Here is a 21,642-nt window from a genome sequence, read left to right as displayed (position 1 = left end):
TATTTGGGCAGCGGAATGCGTGACGGGGTGTGCAAGGTGTCCCCTGCACTGCCCATGCAGAGTGCATGGGCGGTCACACACATACACCCCCCCTCCCTACCACCCCTCCTCAAGCCCCCCCCCACAAAGCCTGGCAGTGTTGGCGGTTGGACTGTGGCAGCTCCACCACGGTCATAATGCCACGGTCGGCCCACCACTTTTGCGGCTGTCTGACCGTGACCCTGACAGTCTGGTGATTGCCAGGGTCATACTGAGGCCTTTAATGAAAATTAATATTATTGCAGAAAGACGTAGGTAAGCTGAAAAACAGAGGAGGCTAAAAAAATTATTTTGGGGCCCTCGTCAAAGTGACGTTATGATGCTCTCTTACATTGTCAGTTAAGCCATGTTCATGCTCCTAAGGGTTATCAGCAGCTCTTTCAATGGGAAAGCTCTAGGGGTGACCTAGTATTACATTTCCATAGTGCCAACTCTGCTTATGGGGCGTTTTCCTCTATATGGGCACAGAACCGTTTAATGACTTTGTGAAAAATTGGGTCGTTGGTTGAGGGGGGTGTCAGCCCTTCTCAAGAAACAGCCACAATCCTTGTCAGGGTAAACCACAAACAGTCACTAAATTAACCTGTGCTTAACTCTCTGTTAGCTTGGCACAAAAGCAGTCAGGCTTAAATTAAAGGCAATGTATGAAGCGTTTATGCAGCACTCAAACAGCAACAAGGTGCAAACACAACACAAGAAAAAAACCACAAAAATTTAGAAAAAGAGTACAATTTTATACATTATTTATCACCGAAACAAGAGTACAATTTAATAAATTATTTGACACCAAAACAAGTAAAATCCAATCAGTAGAGCCAGAGAAGGGCAATTTCAAAGTTTTAAGGTAAGTATAGCACTTAAAAGCACAAGGCACCAACTGTACCGGGACAAAGTCAGAAGATGAATCTAAGTGCAATGGAGTGTGGGGCCCTGCGTTGGACCGTGTTGTGGTGCATTGGTTCTAATCAGCAGCTGCAGGGGCCGCAGTGCAAGGTCCTGTAACAAGCTGTGTTGCTTCTGATGAGGAGCTGCAAAGGCAGTGATGTGAGGTCCTGAATTGAGATGCATTGCATCCGTTCCGATGCAGCCACCATTCAGGAGCTGCGAGGTGCTGCTGTATGAGGTCCTTCACCATGCATTATTGAGTTGCGTCACATGCGTTGGTTCTGAGGAAACCCAAAGTCTGAACCGCAGGAGTGCACTCTGAAGCCGGGAGGGGGGTGCCTCTTGTGGTTCTGGACTCACTCCAGCAGAGGACTGTAGCAGGGTACAGATCGGTCCAGTTGACTCTAAGAATTTGGCAGATGCAGGCCAGGTCTCTGGCGCTTGGTATGTCCCCTATAGCTCAGAACAGGTCAGTCAGCTATCCATTGGAGTCACTCTGGTGGTTCCGTGTTCAAGGAGCAGGTCTAGCCCTCCTTCCTCAGGTAGCAGAGCAGTCCATCATGAGACAGGGCAGCCCTTCCAGCAGAAGGTAGCAGAGCAGTCCTTCAAGTCTTCCACAGACCCAGAAATGATCTGAAGAGTTGGTCTGAGGATCTAATATTTGGCCTGGGATCAAAAAAGGCTAGGGTGATGTTCTTTGTGTGTGTCTCATAGTTGGGGCTTAAAATCTGATTTATCATTAAAGAGCAATTCAAGTATAAATTCTTTAGACACCAAACATTAAATTTCTGCCTGCTCCCAAACAAATGGTATCACGTATTACAAGTAATAAGGTAAGCCTGTGTTATACTATGGGAGAGTTATGCCTTATAGTAGTGAAAAACTAATTTGTAAGTATTTCACTACCAGAACATGTAACACTTAAAAGTACATGCCCAACTTCGTAAATGTATTGCATCCTGGCCTATAGGCTGTTTATGGCCTACTCGAGAGGTGACAAATCCATTAAGAGAGAAGGTTTAGGTCTGGCGGAAGTTTTGTTTTGCCTTGTTGAAATGGCAGTTTGAAAGAGCATACAGTCAGCAGTGGCAGATCTGACATGTTTGAAAAGGCTACTTATGTGAAGGGCTGCAGGACCAATAGAAGCATTTAATTTACAGGTCCTGAGGTACATGTAGCACCACTTTACTAAGGATTAATAAATAACTTAAATGTGCCAATTGGGTGTAAGCCAATTTTGCCATGTCTAAAGGAGGGAGCACAAGGCCATTTAGGACTGGTTAGCTGTGATAAAGTTTGCAAAGTCCTGAAGCTAGCAAAAACAAATTCATCAAAATGGGGGTGAAGGCAAAACATTTGGGGGTGACCATGCAAAGAGGGCCAGGTCCAACAGACTCACAGCATCCTTTTAATTTACTGTGGGGGTACCTTATTCAGTATATAATAGTGAGAGCTGGACATCAATGCCCAGTGACGACGCTACCATGACATAAGAGGCAGTGTGACATCACAGTAGTCCTTTAGAGTTAGTTCTGTATTTTGACTTTTCATTTAGTTTTTTCCCTACCATTTAATTTGCTCTTACCTGTCATTTCTTTCAGATGTGTCACAAACGTTGAAACTGTTCTTCTGACAATCCTTAACCCCAGTATGTATTTTGTGCCTGCATTCCATTTAACAGGAGGGCTTTATTCCACTGGCTGTTTCAGAAATTAGCTCCAATTAACTGGTTTCTTGACTGATTTTAGTAATATTTGACAGACCTATTGCTTTGTCTGTTACATTCCCTCCTAATTTAGACTAAGTCCCACCATTGTTCTGTTCAATGGTTTATAACCTAAAACATATTGGGGGTGATTCCGAGACCGGCGGGTGGCGGAGGCCGCCCGCCAGTCTACCCCCGACAAAATACCGCTCCGCGGTCGCAAGACCGCGGAGGGTATTTTGAGATTTGCCCTGGGCTGGCGGGCGGCCGCCAAAAGGCCGCCCGCCAGCCCAGGGCAAATCTACCTTCCCACGAGGACGCCGGCTCCGAATGGAGCCGGCGTAGTGGGAAGGTGCGACGGGTGCTGTTGCACCCGTCGCGTATTTCAGTGTCTGCTTTGCAGACACTGAAATACTTTGTGGGGCCCTCTTACGGGGGCCCCTGCAGTGCCCATGCCATTGGCATGGGCACTGCAGGGGCCCCCAGGGGCCCCGCGGCACCCCCTACCGCCATCCTGTTCCTGGCGGGAGACCCGCCAGGAACAGGATGGCGGTAGGGGGTGTCAGAATCCCCATGGCTGCGGAGCGTGCTCCGCAGCCATGGAGGATTCACCCGAGCAGCGGAAAGTCGGCGGGAGACCGCCGACTTTCCGTTTCTGACTGCGGCTGAACCGCCGCGGTCAGAATGCTCGAGGGAGCACCGCCAGCCTGTTGGCGGTGCTCCCGTGGTCGGTGACCCTGGCGGTCACCGGCCGCCAGGGTCAGAATGACCCCCATTATGTTGACTGTCTTTTCTTGAGGCATTGTTGAAACTTGAAGGTTTTTGTGGTGTTTCCATTGACTTGTATAAATGATTTTCCGAGCTTATAGCCAACTTTTATATTTTCTTAGTTAGGCAGTAGATTTCTGAAACGTAACCACATGATTTTTTTTATCCAAAACTTGCAGTTTTGTATAATTTTTAGTCCTGTATTTAGTCTATAACTTTTCTGCAATACATTTTCCTAAATCAAGGTTTTGACTGTTTTATCACAATTTTGTCAACATTGAGTGCATAGTTGATTAAGTTAATGTAATGTGTGGAGTATATCCACACAAGTTTTCCATTCCGCCAGTTTGGACGTGTATTCTATTGCTAACTGAATTTCTGGGCAAGATTACCAAGATGGAACAGGTGTTTCCTGATCATCTGTCACCTTCCTTAATCACAATCCTTCTTTGGTCATGTGTTTTATAGAGTGCCTTCATGTCAGTTTTCAGCCACTTTATTACACTAGGTATCGCATATAATGTTCAGTGACAGGAATGTACCCCAAGCATGTATGATGATACTCGCCTTAGTGGGTGATGCTACAGTGATCTCAATCCAGTGATATTGGAATGGGAATATATATATGATGGTGTGTCAAGTACAATCTCCACAGAAGGAAGGGAGATTGTCCCTGATGGACTATTGGTTGTTGTCCTGACCCTTTTTGATGGTTGATCCTTATTGGTTCATCCCGGCGCAACACTAGTGCACAAGGGCAGTTGGTTTTAGTCTTTCCTTGAAGAGTAATTAGTTGGGCAGCAGTCATATCAGCAGTCATATCATATTCCAAAGTTTCATCCTTATATCTTGACATGTTGTCTTCCATGGTTCTTCATTTTGGATTCCGGCTTTTTGTTTTTCTGGACTCGTTGAATCTAGGAAGGTGGCTAGTCATTTAATGGGGGCTGGTCTTCCGGTGGTGTTCCAGGCCTTGCCCCCTACTCTTTCATATGATCTCCAGAGTTGCTATTTTATTTTTCCATTCCACCTCTCCTAATCTCTTCCAGTTGAGCAGAGTGTGGAAGCTGGATTTTGGATTCTCTGTAGCTTTTTGGTCTATTTTTGTAGTTTCTATGGTAGGACTATTGCATTATTTTAGCCAGGACATCACCCAATTAATATAAAGCAAGAAAATGCCTAGGCTTCATGGCACTAAAGAATTTTTTTATCATTTCTATGCTAATAGCAGTTTTGAGCTATTAGTCAGCTTGTATCATCATTTTGCATCAGTACTCTTGATGACTCCACTTATTTGAGCAGTGAAGGAGATTTGAAAGTCAAATAGGACTCACCACGAGATTGGGCCAGCCCTCCAGATCATGAAACCATATGACTGCTGTTGCATTTTGCCAACATTTCCTGAATCTATGATTTCTGAGTAGCACCTTTTCTTGCAGAAATAGTTATTGTTTATGCCTAGAGATTCTTTAGATATCATGTGAGGTTTCTGTAATTTGGTTGCTCTTAGAAATGGCACTTATGGGGAGCAGTCACCTTTCCCAGTGTTCTCTGGTGCACACTGCAAACATAGATGACCAAATACTCGAAATACTCTGCACATTACATTTAAAGTCGTTGCTGAGCCTATTCTGAATTGCTTAATTTCTTTGATAGTACTTCCTTAGATGAAGAATAAAGAGATAACATGCACACCTTTTTAACATCTGCCACATTTTTGTACAGCGCGATTCTGGTCAAGGGTGGAATTACGATGGTGATAATTTGTTAAGAGAAATTATCAACATGTGTCAACCTAACAAATTATTCTTTTTTGTAGATAATCATGATCGACAAGTTGTTACTTTGTGTTACTTTCATTAGAACTAAACTAAGTCCACTTGATGTAGAATGTTGAACTGTTTTTGATGAGAATTGTGTTTAACAAGGACCTAGGATTTGAGTACTGCTACACTGCAGTATAAAGTTAAGAAGATTGCTTAACATTTCATAGTGTTTTAAACATTCAGTTCTTTAAGAGGCTATAATATAAATATGGGGCAAAAAGTTAACTTATTTGGTAACACAAAGAAGTACTCAAGTGTTTTTCTTTTTCATGAAATACACCTTTAAACACATTGTTCTGAGACAGATATTATATTTGTTCCAGGGTTTGATGGTCTAGGTGATCTGCTCATGCCAATGGTCCCTGCTGCCCAGTCTTCAGGGTCTCCGATTTCAATGTCCATGAATGCATCCGGATCAAGCAAAGTCCTGGGAGGCGACTTGGATTCTTCCCTTGCCAAATTAGTAGGCAGTAAGTCATGTACTTATTTTAAATGTGCTGTTGGCTATTGTAATGTAAGAATGTTGCAAAGTAATGATTTTCTAAGAATTGACAATGGTTGGTAGCAGTTTTGTATGTTTACTGTGACTGTTGGTTTTTACCTTTTTGTTAACAGATACAGAATTAAACACAGCATGGAACCTCTCACTTTATTAGTTATTAATATGGCTATTCAATTCTAACCCCTCACATTCACCTGTAACTGGATTTTACTTTAAAAAATAAATTTTAAAAAATGGAATACTGTTTCCCGTCCCCTTTTATATAACTTTTTAGCTCTCACCAGTATAGCATAATTGTCTCCTCTGAGAAAGTTCCACATCACACTCCACATTCATAGATTTTAAACTGCATTCAATGCCATATATAGAGGTCACTGTTGTGGCCTGTGCTGGGGAAGCTATGAATACCAGGCCTCATCTTCATAAATTTGACAATTTAAGTTAAAACATACATCATAATATGGCTCCCTGTTAAATAATAACAAAAGTTTTGAGTCCTAGCACTGTGTTATGAAAGGGTGCATACTGGCACCATAATTGATCAGTATACTAGAAACTGATCGGAATTAATAATCACGGCGGGAAATATTGATGCTCCAAAAATTATTCAATGTTATCTAAATCAGGTCATTTACCAGTAGGAAAACCCTCCCCTAACTACCAGGTAAATCATTGGTCATCACTGCCCATATGCCCGGATAGTGAATTGCTGTCAGATGCATCTTTCCTGGCTTCTGCATGCAGTGTAGAGAGCAGAGGAGCAGACACCGGAAAAGACTGATTGAGCAAAACTGACATTCATATGTTAAGCAATTCTTTAGGGCCTACCTTAGAACATTCAGCTCAAACTGTGAGTAATCTAGGCATCAATGGACTCTTATGGTACCTTATCATTATGGATTTCTTGAGTGGTGTGCCCAGCTATATGTTGCACATTCCTATTGTAAGGTAGGATTGACCCTTTGTGAACCATTGCAGCCATAGTTGAGCTGTCCTACAATCATGCTTAGACTATCCAAGCGTATTGTAATTGAGACTGCTTAGTGTCAACTTCATAGACCACAGGCTCTACAAAATAATTTTTGTCATGCATCACCTTATAGCCTTCCTATTAAGTACCAAGTTGATTTAAGTGTATCTCTGTGATACGCCCTCTGATGCTCTGTTTTTCATCTTCCTTTATCCAGAAGTGATTATCCAGTAGGTTCAGCTATCATAACCTAACTTTGTCATCAATATCAGAAATGCATGCACTATCCAGCAGGGGACTAGGCAGTGATGTCCTTTTTCCTTTTTGCTATTTGCTCTTGCTATGGAGCCATTGGCTGTGTGGGTGGGAATGGGCGCCTGGGTGTGCGGGTTCAAGTGTGGATATGGGGCCTCAGACAGAATAGTGTTATACACCAGTGATGTTCTTTTCTTCATAACTGACCCCGAACATGCAGGACCCTGATGTTCTTTTCTTCATAACCGACCCCGAACATGGCAGACCCTGTTTCTTAAAAATGTTGTGCATTTCTCAGAGATACTTCATGCTTCACATCAATATCTCCAAATCTATAGTGTCCCCGGTAAATGTCTCCCGGCAGAGCTTAGATTAGGTGGCTCAACTGCAAATTGACACTAGGGTTTTCAAATATCTGGGTGTATTTGTGTCCCCTGATGCTAGGGTTGCAAAGGAGCGTAACCTTGAGCCTGTGCGGACTCTCCTGAGGGAGGGCATGCAAAGCTGATCTGGAAGAACATGGCGGTGAGGAATGAACTGAGGCTCAGGGAGAATGGGGGTTATTGCGTCCCCTATCCTTCTCAATATAGTACCGCAGAGGGGAGATTCCTAAATACCGTGTGGGGCTGTCCTGTCTTGGACTTGTTCTGGCACTTGGCGACTTCTTGCCTGGAAGGAATCCTGGTCAGACTATACAAAGGACGCCAAACTCACCGTCCTGCATTATAACTGTACTCTGGGTGGTAACTGGTACACAATAATGCTGCTCTTCCTGGGGATGATATTTGGCATCTTGAAATAGTGAGGGAATGGAAAGCCACGACTCCCTCTTCTTTGGCAGAGTGGAGGAAGGAGATGGCTCATTGCATGGGTTTGCAAATAGCAGTATACAGACCATGGTGTTGCCTGCAGAAGCATGCCACGGTGTGGCAGACCTGGGCTGAGTAGAGGGTATCCTCCCTATGTAATGAACGTTGGAAATTAAGTTTGAGCCTTCTTTGGTTAATACGAGTATATGATAGGTTGGGGTGATTCGTGCTAATTTCATTATTGTCACACTTAGTCACCAGGGGGAGAGGTTGGGGGTGGATTCTACATGCAGGGACTTGCATTTTATGTTTGCATATATGTTTATAATGTATTCCCTTACAGGGGCAGTGCTCCTGTCTCAAAACCTATAAAATCTGTTTAAAAAGAAATGCAAGCACTGGTGGCTGACATCTCTCTGTTCTAACCCCAACTTTTTTGAAGGCACTCCCTCTGCCTCTTGAGCTAATTCCTTCACTCTTCATCTTCTGCTGAATAATATTGATCACGTTGTAAAAACAATTCTTAATACCATTAAACCTTTTGGTGTGAGAGTGATTCACAAAGGATGCCCAACCTATTATTTGGTAGTGAATTGTAGAAAACCAAGTTTATCCACTCACCATTACTCATTTCTTGTCAGACCTACATTCTGTGCCAAGTAAGGGAAATGAGCGGCTGAAGATTTAAAGGTACAACAAGCAAGTAACACCAGCCACTGTTACTTAAGTGCTGTAGTCCCCCAAGAGCAATCAGCCACTGTGACGTTGTTCTTTGTCTGGAAGGCTTAAAGGGTATCCTGAAAACCTCAATTTTTAGTAGAGAGAGGATGGATTTTGCAGCTAATGTGAATGATATATAAACAAGTTTACGGGAGGGGAGGTCTATGAAATCAAGGCTCAGCTGAAGCGCTTCTTCCTGCCGGCCTGCAGACACAACTTCTCAGGCAGCGGCCTCTGCATCAGTGCTGCCTGTAAACCACTAAGGCACCGGAGGCTGGCTGGGCTGTCTGCCTGGCGGGGCCACTCTTCTCCAGCTTGCTGGCCCCAGCAAATGGAGGGCGGTTGAGGCTTTGACGGCCTAACCTGAACCTGGCAGAGACGATGGCCTGCACCACCACCTAACTTACCATAGGGCTTAGACCTGATGATTGGACTCCACTTTTATTTCCTCTTTCATCCCCCCTCTTTATTTCCCCCTCTGGATTACGATGCCCAGGGTCTAACTCCACAGGCCAGGCAACTGGGACTGGGAAGCAAGGGGGACACAGTGAGACACCTAGCCCTCTTGGCGGCTGGGGAAGCAGCTGTTTGTGCTTGAGCCCTCTTACACAGAGGGCCTAGCTCACCCACCTTCCCCCTTGCCTCACTAGTGATTGTTGGATGGAGCGGGCAGGGTAACTCAGCCTGTCGGGCACTGCGTGTGCAGGAGAAGCTAGCACCAATGCAGTTTGTGGTGGGACTTAGTACTTGACAGGTGGAATAGGGCAAAAGACGTCACGGACATCGATGGACACTGTTCTACTTTGCATCATGCCAGCGGCCACTAGCCTGAAGTACCAGGTATCTGACCCCCATCTCAAATGATGGATATTATTTGTGGTGCCAAGCTCAAGGGACTGACCCATAGCAGGCTAGCGGCCAGCTTTTATTGACACCTGTTACATGTCCCGGTTCACTACCAGGGCTACGGACTCGGATACCAGGAATTTCAGAATGGTGACCACTTATCGGCCTCCTGTCTAGAACTGCACTCCACCGCACACTGTCAGTGCCCTCCACCCCAGAGAATCTCCCCTACCACCTCTGCCCTTCTAGTCCTGCTTGGAACCATCATTTGCAACTTCCACAACTGCCTAGCTACATGCCATCTCCAGAAATCCTTCTCCAAAGACCAAGGGGAGCCCATTGCCTGTCCTAATCCCAGTGTTCTGGTAGTGGCTTTCTTAGTCCTGGTTTTCTCGCCAGTGCACCTGCCTGCCACACCCTGCTCTCTGAGGCTGTTCTGGGTGTGCACTGCCGGCCCTCACGTTCTTTCGCTTTGCCAGCCCCCTCCTGTCCAACAAACTACAATGTTGAAGCCTTCCAGGCAACTTCTCTCACTGAAGCAATGGCAGACAAACAGAAAGACATAACACCCTCCTGGAAGCTATCCTTACAAGAACTATCCAGTCTTAGAACCACTATGAAAGAGGTAGCCGACAACATCTCCAAGACCTTGAAGGATGTTCAGTCCATCCATCACGGCCTGGCCTCTTTCAATGCCTGTCTCACTGGAGTGGAATCACTTGGATTGCATAGACCACTAACTATCTTAAGCAATAGATTGGGAACAGTATCCTTGGTACTGTCAGTAAAAGATTGTGGAGCGAGAGGACTGAAATTGGCATGACAACTTCCATTTTTCATAGGCTCCAGAGAAGCTAGAAGGCGAAGACATGCTGGGTTTCCTTTGAGACTACATACTGGCTCTAAGTCCTGAAAGAAACTAAGAAGAATGCCGCATCAAAGCCGGCAACAAACCACAGCAAAGGACTCTTCGCCATTGTGAAGGAGTTCACCAATCCTGCATCCACTGAGAACATCACTCCTTCCCAGAAACTGTGCAACAGCCTTGCAGACTTCTTCCACAACAAGATCTCGGACAACCCTCTTCCGCAGATAGCATCAACCAGCTCACATGCACAAACACCAACCCCAAACAATTCCTCACCCATTGGGAACTCCTCCACACACAAGACATTATCTCCATCATGAACTCCATACACTCGGGAGCACCCAAGGACCCTTGCCCCCACTGCATGTTCAACCTCGGAAGCAAGACAATCAGTGACAGGCTCAGAAAGGTCCTGATCTTCAGGTGGCTCTCAGTAGACCCCAGAAGGACCATCATGAAGGCCCTCATCACCAGCAAACTAGACTACAGAAACATGCTGTAGGTAGGAATCACACCATGCCTCCTGAAGAAACTCCAGACAATACAGAACTCAGCAGCAAGACTCATATTTGACCTCTCCAGAAGGGCCCACATCACACCCCATCTCAAGAAAACTACACTGGTTCCTGATTCAGAAGAGATGCCAGTTCAAGATGCTGACCCACGCTTACAAAGCCCTACACAACAAAGGACCGACATACATCAACAAACACCTGACCTTCCATCAACCAATGAAACACCACGGATCAGCTTTCCTTTGCCTGGCAGACATCCCTTAGATCCATTGAGCCAACAGTAGAGGACTCTCCTTCTCGCACCTGCCAGCCAAGGCTTGGAACAACCTCCCCGGCACCTCAGGACCAAACCGTCACTCCAGCAATTCAGAAAAGAACTAAAGACCTGGATGTTCTAATGCCCTTTCCTCAGTGCACCAGCATACAGCTCCAGCGCATAGACCCTCACGGTGATTTGTTGAGCTCTATAAATGTTTGATTGATTGATTGCAGCTATTATCCCCTCAGCAGAATCAGACCATGATGCAACACATGTATGGCTTCACCTGGGACTGATCAGATCCACCAGTGCAGTGGAAGCTGTACCTCTCTCACTATAAACTAACAGATAAGCAGCGCCTCAATGATCACCTTCAGGTGTATCTGGACCAAAACCATGAGAAGGTGTCCTCTCCGGCGGTCCTCTGAGCAGCTGGAAGGTGACCATCAGGGATAGGCTTAAAGCAGGACAAGGTCTGCAAAACATGTGTGGCCCTCCAAGCGCATTGCACACTGGAGCAAGATTTCCATGCACTCACATCCCAATAGTCTTCCACACCCACTCTACCAACACTGAAAGTCCTGTTATGGGCTAAACACAACTTCAACTCTCTGTACACCACCAGAGCAGAGAAAGCACTTTTATACCCTAAACAACACCACTGTGTGAGGGAGAAGAAGGCCGTACACCCTCTAGCCTTAGAGGCCAACCAGTAGGAAGCATCCCGTACCATACCGGCTATCCCTCACCCAGATGGCTCACCCCACATGCACCCTCTGCACATCTTAAAGACCTTCCACTCACATTATGCAGCCCTCGTGACCTCAGAAAGCATTAGTCCTACTACTCACATAGAACACTTCTTGGCACAACATGCCATACTCTGCAATGGTCACAACTGGATCTCCCTATCACTGAGGAAGAGGTCAAGGAATTCATAGAGGGAATACTGTGCATGTCTCTTGGCCCCAACAGATACCCCTCTAAGTTCTATAAGATGCATAAGGACCTTTTGGCATCTCTCCCCTGCCAGGTCTTTTCAGAGCTGCATCCTTCACCCAGCCTGCAAGCGGTATCCGATAGTGTGATAATTACACTCTTTTCTAAATCAAGCAAAGATCCCCTGCACTGTCCAAACTATAGGCCTGATCTCTTCTTAATGATGATACAAAAATCCTGGCTAAATTACTGGCCATCCTTCTAAAGAGGGTCTTTCCCTCTCTCATGCATTGAGATCAGGTCTAATTTGTCCCTCATCGCACTTCCATGTCCCCTCTTTGGGCCCTCTCTCATGTGCTCTGGCAAGTGTGTAATGATGCGGATAAGAAACTGTTGGATGCCCTGGAAGCCAAGAAGGTATTTGACAGGGTGGATTGGAACTACATGTTCCAGGTATTAAAACACGCAGGCAGAGGGCCCACTTTCCTAGCCTGGGTACCTAAGCAATACATTGAGCCGACAGCAAGGGCGACATGTAATGCTCATGCTTTTCCACCCTTCACTAAATCAAGGGGCATATCTGTAGGGCCCTCATCAATTGATATCTGTAATTCTCACGACAAAGACAGTATAACAACCCCAGGTGGTATATCCAAAATATCATTATATGTGGGCAACATCTTGCCACCCTCTAATCCAAAGTTCTCCCTTGACACCCTGACTACACTGATTTCTCAGTTCTCTTGCCTTTCGGGCTACAAGGTGAACTTGAACAAGTGTGAAGCCATGCCTTTGACTGGCTGCAAAGCAGACAGTTCACTACCACCCACCGCCAGGCCAGGTTCGACCACTGGGCCGACTGTAGGCACATTCGACCCAGCGGTGTAGGCCGGATCGGCATTGGGAGTTTGATCCCATTTCCACCTGGGATTTCCTGGTGGGATACCCCGCCAGGTAATCCCCGGCAGAAAGCATACAGGTGACAGGAATAACCATTCCTGTCACCTGTATGTTACAAGCCAAGCTCCCACCCCTTGCCACTACACAAACCCCTAGCTCTGAACCAGTACCCTGAAAACTGACCCCCCCCAACCCTCCAACCCCAAAACCCCATGTAGGCCCCCCAGCTCAACCCTCACCATCCCCCACCCCTACATACAGGTCCCTCCCAAACCCCCACGGCGTCATGCACACATTCACCTATATGCAATCATGAATAGATACACTCAGACCCCCCCCCACATACACTCACGCACAACCCCATGCACTCGCACACACACACACGCCCCCCTTCCCTCTCGGACACCACTTACCTCTTCTGTTGCGCTGCTCTGGGAAGGAACGGGCTCCCTGGCTGCTGCTCCGCCGCCATTGCCATCTCGCCATGCACTGCCACGCCTATGAATTCATCATTATAGGCGTGGAAATGGCTGAACTGACGTGGCGGTGAGGGTGGAGCAGCATCCACCCTCACCACCGACCGCCAGCATGGCGCCTGGCGGCCCTCACCATCATCAATGGCTTTGAGGCTCCAGGCGTCATTATTTAGCGGGATGCCGACCGCCACCAATGGCGGTCTTCCGTTGATCACCGGGACGGTTGACGGCGGGGTATCCCGCCAAGTTCATAATTTGTGCCTTAGTGTCGCAAATTTGAATTCCTTTACATTAAGGGTGAGTGATACAGTGATAAACGTTGTGTTCCCAAAGAATCTTGCCTGCTTCTCGGCCTGCAGTACTTCTTGCGTCATTGATCATACAGATGAAAGCAAAGGAAAGCAGGTTTATGCTACAGGTGTAGAGGGGGACCATGTTAATGTTTAGTAATAACGAGAATCCCAAACTGCAAATCTAAGGATTGCTGTGACTGTTATGCATAAATGGAGACCATCCCATGCGTTGTTATACATGACCTTGTTTTGATTTTATTTCACTAATATTTATTTTTATTTGCTTCAGACTACTTAATTTTTAGGGGCACGCCTGTGCCTGTGAGTGATTATGCTAGTGCATGCATCTTGCTTACGAGAGTCTTGTCTACTATGAAGTGTTTGGTGCCAGGCCGTTACTTACCATTTATTGGCTTGTGTGGCACTCTTCTTTACAGCCTCATAATTTGTCACTGCAGGCCTAGCATCATTTCCATTCCTCTCTGTGAAGCAGGGACTAGGCACTGACTAATTCATCTTAATCAGTGCCAATCTGGTGTTCCTGATGTAGGTACTGTTTTGTTATTTTTAACTTCTAGTGCCCTGCAAGCAGAAGGCATGTGACTGGCAAAAACGTGTCCAGCATGGCAATCAAAATTGCTGAGTTTTATAATCTATAGCTAACTTTAATTTATTTTGCAAAGTTGTCTTTTCATACTTTGCACTCATGTTTTCATGTTTTCTTTTGTTGTTGCTTGTGGGCGCTGATATCTAAAGTTGATGATTATCTTGTTCTTAATAATGATAAGCAACATTGTTTCTTTATTGTGTGTAATTCCTGAAATGATGCTTTAACATGATTGTGCAGTACTCCCCGATGCACCCCACACAAATCCACCCAGTTCATCCCACACCAAACCAATCGCCCCACCCCCCTCTAGTCCAAACCACTCAATCCCAATACAATCAACTCTAACCCACCCCATACCAATCCTCCCAACCCACCCCAGTCTAATCTGCCCCAATTCAAAACAATCTGCCCTATTCAATCATTCACACTCCAAATTTGCCCCATTCCAATCCAAAACAACCTGCTCTACTCCGATCCCAAACAATCTGCTGCACTGCAGTTCAAAATAATCGGCACCACTCCAATCCAAAACAAGTTGCCCTGCTTCAGTCCAAAACAATCTGCCTCACTTCAATCCAGAGCAATCTGCCTCACTCCAATCTGCCTCACTCCAGTCTGTCTTATTCCAAACCAAAACAAACTGCCCGCTCAAATCCAAAATAATCTGCCCTACTCTAATCCAAAACAATATGCCCCACTTCAATACAAAATATTCTGCCCCATTCCAATCTACCCCACTCCAATCTACTACGTTCCAATCCAAAACAATCTGCCCCACTTCAATACGGCAACTGATTCCACCCCAATACAATCCATCCCACTCTAGTCCACCCCACAATCCAATCTGCCCTGCCCCACACCAACCCACTCCAATGTATCCCAGATCAACACATTTCACCCCACCATTCCAATCCAGCCCAGTTAAATTCACCCCAATCCAAACCACACCACCCCAATTCACTTCAATCCACTTCACCCAAGTCTACTCCACCCCAATCCAATCCACCAACTCAGTCCAAACCACCCCACTCAGTCCAATTCAGCCCATTCCATTCCACCCCAATCAGGTTAATCATGTCCACTGACTCCAATTTAGTGCACCCCACCTCAGTGCAGTCCACTCCACCTCAATGGAGTCCACCCCACTCAACCCACCCCATTCCAATCCAACCTAGTCCACCTCATCCCTATCCAGTTCACCCCACTCGAGTCCACCCATGCCAGTCTATCCTACCCCATTTTAGTCCACTCCACCCATCCCAATCCAACCCATCCCACCCCAGTTCAACCTACAGCACTGAAATCCAATCCACCTCATCGCAATGCAGCCCATCCCACTCCACTCCACCAAATTCAATCCACCTCACCCCAATCCAATCCACCCTATATTATCCCAGTTCTGTCCACCCAACTCAATCCAATTCATCCACCCACCCCACTCCAGGCCACCCCACTCAATCCAGTTGACCCCATGTCAATCCAGTGCACTCCACCTCAATACAGTCCACCCCACCGCACCTTCACCCCAATCCACCACAATCCAGTCCAACCCACCCTAATCCAACCTGCTTAGCCTACTCCAGTCTATTCCCTTCCAGGCCACCACACCCTAATTCAATGCACCCCAACCCATTTCAATCCACCCCAATCCACCCCACTCCAATTCACCCCACTCCAATTCAGTCTATCCCACTCCACCACACTTCACTCCAGTCCACCCCACTCTATCCTAATCCAATCCACCCCACCCAACTATAATCCACTCCACTCCACTCGACCCCACCCCAGTCTAACCCACCACATTCCAGTGAAATCCCTCCTCATCCCAGTCCACCTCTCCCCAATCCAATCCACCCACCCTATTCTACTCACTCCAATCAAATCCACCCATCTCAATCCAATCTAATCCTTTCTACCGCAATCCACCTCACCTCATTTCAGCCCACTCCAATCCAAACCACCCAATTCTACTACACTCCAATCTCATCCACTCCACCCGAATCCATTCCACTCCACCTCAACCCACCTTCACCACAATCCACCCCACTCCAATCTGCCCCACCCAAATCCAATCTTTCCCACTCCAGCTCACCACACACCAGCTCAGTCCACCCCCCATTTCAATCCACCCCACTCCAAGTACTCCAATCCACCCCACACCAATCCAGTTTGCTCCAATCTGCCCCATCACACTCCAATCCTGTAAATCTAATCCACCACACTGCAATCCAATCCACCCAACTCCAGTCCAATCTTTTAATCCACTGTATTCCAGTCCAGTCCAGTCCACTCCAATCCGCCACACCACAATCCAGTCCACTCCAGTCCTATCACTCAAATCCACCCACCTCAATCAAATCTAATCCTCTCCTCTCCAATCAACCTCACCCCATTTCAACCCACTCTACTCCAGTTCATCCAACTCCACTGTACTCTACCCCAATCCACCCCCTCTACCCCACCCCACCCTACTACACACCTATCCAATCCACACCACTACTGCCATCCACTCAAACCCAGTCTACCCTGCTCCACCCCACTCTACGACACTCTCTGCCACTGAACTCTTTCCCTCTGACACTCTACTCCTCCCTGCTTCACTCTACAACACTCTAACAAATCCACCCTGACACACTACTCCCCCATTCCATTCTAGTACACTTCACACCACTAACGTTTAGCCATGCTGAACAATAGCCACACTGGTGTGCAAAATGGCAAAAACACATTGAAAAGCCAATAGCTCATTTATAGGGGAGACCTGTTGGCTTTTCCAATGCTTGTTTCGCCTGTTGTCGGTTATAGATAAAAAAAAGTATAAGCTTAGTGATTCAAAAGGAAAATAAATGCTCTCTGCATTCTGAAAACAGAACAAAATGTTGGACCTTGTAACATTTCTTGTTGAGGCATTGGTATAAAACATACATGGCTAAGAAAATGCAGTCAGGTACTTTATAAGACTGCAACTTGTGCGCTAGTTCAGCAGCTTTCACAGAAAGAGAAACTGGCTGATTAGGATTAACCAGGATGCTTACATTTTACATTGTATTGCCTTAAAATAATCATAAACAAAGTAAATACCTAATCATTAGAGAAGCAATGAAAGATAACTTCTGTCAAATAAATGATTAACTATTGAGTCAAATGAATTACTTATTTCATCTGGAAATGCTGGGGTCAAAAGAAATGGTACAAATACGAAGGACTACAAAATAATGCAACACTGCCAGTAGTACAGGAAGTAGGTATAAAGTAAGCACACTAAATCCTAGGAGAATGTATTACTGTGAATTATAGTGCACTGCAACCATGTAACTGAATGGTGGAAGAGTCCAGTGCTGGAATTTACTTTGATAACTGAAAACATGAAACAAATTGCAACTTGCCTATATTTATACAATGATTGTGTGAAATCAAGTTCATAATTGCCAGTCTTCAGGATGAAAATAGTTATACTACTGAGATAAAAACGAGAACTAAATTCTCACAGCACTCAATCTTTTTAAATATTATTGGAAACCAGGTAAACTAGGTGCGCTATTTTGCCTACATTGGTTTGAACAGTATTTTATGGAATCTAGCTCCATATTTAACGCTGCTGATAGCATAAAGATGTTTTCTGCACTGGAAAAGATGCAGATAGGAAGGCATTTCCTAGGGTGTACAGAATACATGTCCAACTAGCCCATCATATATGATTTAGGGAAAGGTCTATCTCACTCATATTTCATCTGGTAGGAATCTGAGTAAGGGATGCGTTTACACCAGGGTCAGAAAAGAATCTGGCAAGCCAAGATAAAGTGGCCCACATTTTAGGATAGCAATCTTTTGTGAAACTTTGCTTAGCTTGTATCAGGTGGAAGATTGTTTGGGAAAAGTTAATTCAACTAAGCTTTTGTTTAAATATATATATTTTTTGTATTTTTATTTGGATAAACCATGGAAGCTTGGGAGTTTGTGCTAGAGACACTTTTGTGCATTGATGCCCCTTGCCCCATCACAATCTTCCATAAGATTGAAGTGTTAATGGGCTGTTCAGAAGCATAGGATTCACTGTTATGGGGAGAGGCCGGGCAACGAGAAGAGCTTGTCAGACACACTAAGGCTGTACTTGAAGAGGAGGGGGGAGGTGGTCGTTGCTGTGTCCATTGCAATGATTCCTTCCTGCCTTTCAAAGGAGCTATAAGCATCATAAACTACCTTTCTGTAATTCCCATCTCCCTGGGCTAGTTCAGTTATGGGTGAAAGAGCTCGGCAGATTGGGCCTCACAAAGTTACAAGAAACCAGCATTGGCAAAGCCAGTAAGTCTCGCCTATACAAAAGCTATTGGCTTTGGCAGTGTTTTTGTGCAATGTTGTATACTAATGCCATAGACTGTATTTGTTGGAGTAGAGTGTTATCGAGTGGAGTAGTTTAGAGTGTCATAAAGTTGAGTAGAGGGGAGTAAAGTTCAGTGGGAGAGTGTGTTGTGCAGTGGAGCGTCAGGGAATGGAACATTGTAGATTGGGATGGAATAAGATGGAATGGATTGAGGTACTGGGGTGGATTGGAGAAGATGGGTGGATTCAGTTTGGGTAGAGTTTGTTAGATTGAGTGGGTTAGCTTTAGTGGAGTGGGTTAGATGGAGTGGGGTGGATTGCATTGAGGAGGGGTGGATTGGAGTGGAGTGGCGCGAAATGGATTAAGTGTAGTGGATTGGAGTGTGGCACATTGTTTTGGATTGGAGTGTGGCACATTGCTTTGGATTGGAGTGTGGCACATTGCTTTGGATTGGAGTGTGGCACATTGCTTTGGATTGGAGTGTGGCACATTGTTTTGGATTGGAGTGTGGCACATTGTTTTGGATTGGAGTGGATTGCTTCAGGTTGGAGTGGGGCAGATTGGAGGCGGATTAGGGGGTTGGGGTGGATTGGTTTGGGGTGGATTGGGCTGGGGTGAGGTGGGGTAGAGTGGATTGGTATGGGGTGGATTGGATTGGAGTGGAGTGAGGGTGGATTGGAGTGGAGGGAATTGGGATGGCGTTGGTGGATTCGGCTGAGGAGGATTGGATTTGGAGCAAGGCAGATTATTTGGATTGTAATGGGGAAGATCTGAATGGGATGGATTGTAGTGGGTTGGATTGGGGCATATTGTATTGGATTGGATTGGGGCATATTGTATTGGATTGGAGCAGATTGTAGTGGATTGGATTGGGGCAGATTGTGTTGTATTGGATTAGGGCAGATTGTGTTGTATTGGATTAGGGCAGATTGTGTTGAATTGGATTGGGGCAGGATGTTTTGGATTGGGGTAGATTGTTTCAGGTTGGAGTGGGGTAGATTGGAGGTGGATTGTGGTGGTGGTGGGGGAGGGAGTGGGGTGGATTGGTTAGGGGTGAGGTGGATTGGGCTCGGTTGAGGTGGGGTAGAGTGGATTGGAGTGAGGTGGATTGGGATGGGGTTGGTGGATTCGGCTGAGGTGGATTGGATTGAAGTGAAGCAGATTGGATTAAGGCAGACTCTTTTGGATTGGAATGGGGAAGAGTGGAGGGGGCCAATTGTTTTGGATTGGAGTGGGGGTGACTGTTTTGAATTGGAGTGGAGGAGACAGAAGTGAGGCGGACTTGTTTTGGATTGGAGTGGAACAGATTGTTTTGGATTGGAATGGGGCAGACTGGAGTGGGGCAGGTTGCAGTGGATTGGAGTGGGGCAGTTCATTTTGGATTGGAGTGGGGCAGATTGTTTTAGATTGGAGTCTGGCAGATTGGAGTGTGGAAGATTGAAGTGGAGCAGATTGTTTTGGATTGGAGTGTGGTGAATTTGAGTGGGGAAGAAAGGAGTGAAGGTGGGTTGTGAGAATTGGAGTGTGGTGGATTGGACTGGGGTGAGTGAATTGGAATGTTCTGAGGTGGATTGGATTGAACGGGTGGATTAGTGTGTGGTGGGGTGGATTGGAGTGGGGTGGGTTGGGGTGTACTGCACAATTATGTGTTAAAGCATAATTTCAGAAAGTACACATAAAAAACAATGTCTCTTTGCAATATTTCGAACAAGATAATCCACTTTATTTTAGCCCAGCATCCACAAGCAAAAATAAAAGAAAACATGAGTGCAAAGTGAGAACAGGAGATTTGGCAAAATAACAAAGTTAACTATAGAAAATAAAATACTGCAATTTTGTTTGATCTGCTAGGCATGTTTTTGCTAGTCACACGCCTTCTGTTTGCATCGCACTTAAACTTAAAAAGAAGAAAATAATACCTCATTCACACAGGGAGCAGAGGACGGCCACTGATTAAGTTGAATCAATCAATACTTGGTCTCTGCTCCACAAAAAGGAATGGAAATGATGGCAGGCCTACAGTAACAAATTATGAGGTTGTAAAGAAGAGTGTCAGGGATGCCAGCAAATGGTGGACAGCTGGCAGGCTCCAAGCCTTTATTAACAACAGCATCTCTCAAGCGAGACAGATGCACTAGCGCATGCTGTCACAGGCTCAACCCTAAAAAGTCTCATATTTGTCTTTGGCATTAGGCCTTTCGAACAACGAGTGAATTAGATGTTTTGCCAAACAGACACTGTCTTATTACCCTCCTCTGCTACTGTTTAGGTTTCGTCTGCACAGCTGTTGGGTGGTGCTTGCGCAATCTCATGTGAATAAAAAAAAAAAATCCTTTAAGGAAAATGGGCTGCATATATATGTAAAATAATGTTTGATGGCATGTGTAGCTGCAGATACACATGCTGTGCATATACTTCTGCCATCTAGTGTTGGACTCTGAGTGTCCGAAGAAGTGTTTTCGAGCCACAGGATCGAGTGATTCCTCCTCTTCGGTTCCATTGCGCATGGGCATCGACTCCATCTTAGATTGTTTTCTTTCCGCCGTCGGGTTCGGATGTGTTTCCTTTCACTCCGATAGTTTGATTCGTAAAACTTTGAAAACGCTTCACTTTCGTTAGTATCGTATCGATTAGGTTTACATCTTCTATCAACACATCGGTACCATCGGAAAAGACATCTCCACTAGCCCTTTGGGGTGCACGTGCCCAACTTGGGCCTGGTTGGGCCGACCACGTGGAAGCCTCATGGATCGGACTCAATTCTAGTTCTGTCCTTGGTGCCACGCCAAATTCCTGTATACAGACCAACACCTTGTCTGTAATCTTTGCCTTTCCCCAGATCATCGGAAAGACAACTGCAAGGCCTGCTGATCCTTCCGATCTAAAAAGACACTCTGAGACAGAAGAGCAAGAAGGCTCGAGGTGGCGTCCAAAAGCTTTGAACATCTCGACGTCGAAGAGGAAGAGCTCATGCAGATGGCAGTCTCCGTTCGAGGTTCCGACTCTGACCAGGAATCCGAGGACGACAGACCGGTCACGGCAGGACAGCACGTGAGTATGCCTTCCCCTGTACCATCACAAAGACCGAAATATAAGGCATTGGGTACGCCACTGCCGGAAGGCCATGACTTGACCC

At 45.9% G+C, this 21,642-nt stretch overlaps 1 protein-coding gene across 1 annotated transcript in view; it reads left to right on the top strand.

Moving 5' to 3' along the window:
- Positions 1 to 10,513, top strand: part of LOC138260161 (clathrin coat assembly protein AP180-like) — a 71,818-nt gene extending 61,305 nt beyond the window's left edge. Inside the window, exons 5-6 of the mRNA XM_069208400.1 lie at positions 5,547 to 5,693; positions 10,233 to 10,513. Coding sequence (XP_069064501.1) covers positions 5,547 to 5,693; positions 10,233 to 10,513 — 428 coding nt within the window. The remainder of the gene's footprint in view (positions 1 to 5,546; positions 5,694 to 10,232) is intronic.
- Positions 10,514 to 21,642: the final 11,129 nt, after the last annotated feature.

The sequence above is a fragment of the Pleurodeles waltl genome, chromosome 2_1, assembly GCF_031143425.1.
Source record: "Pleurodeles waltl isolate 20211129_DDA chromosome 2_1, aPleWal1.hap1.20221129, whole genome shotgun sequence".
NCBI lineage: Eukaryota > Metazoa > Chordata > Amphibia > Caudata > Salamandridae > Pleurodeles > Pleurodeles waltl.
This window is presented reverse-complemented; position numbering and strand designations above follow the sequence as displayed.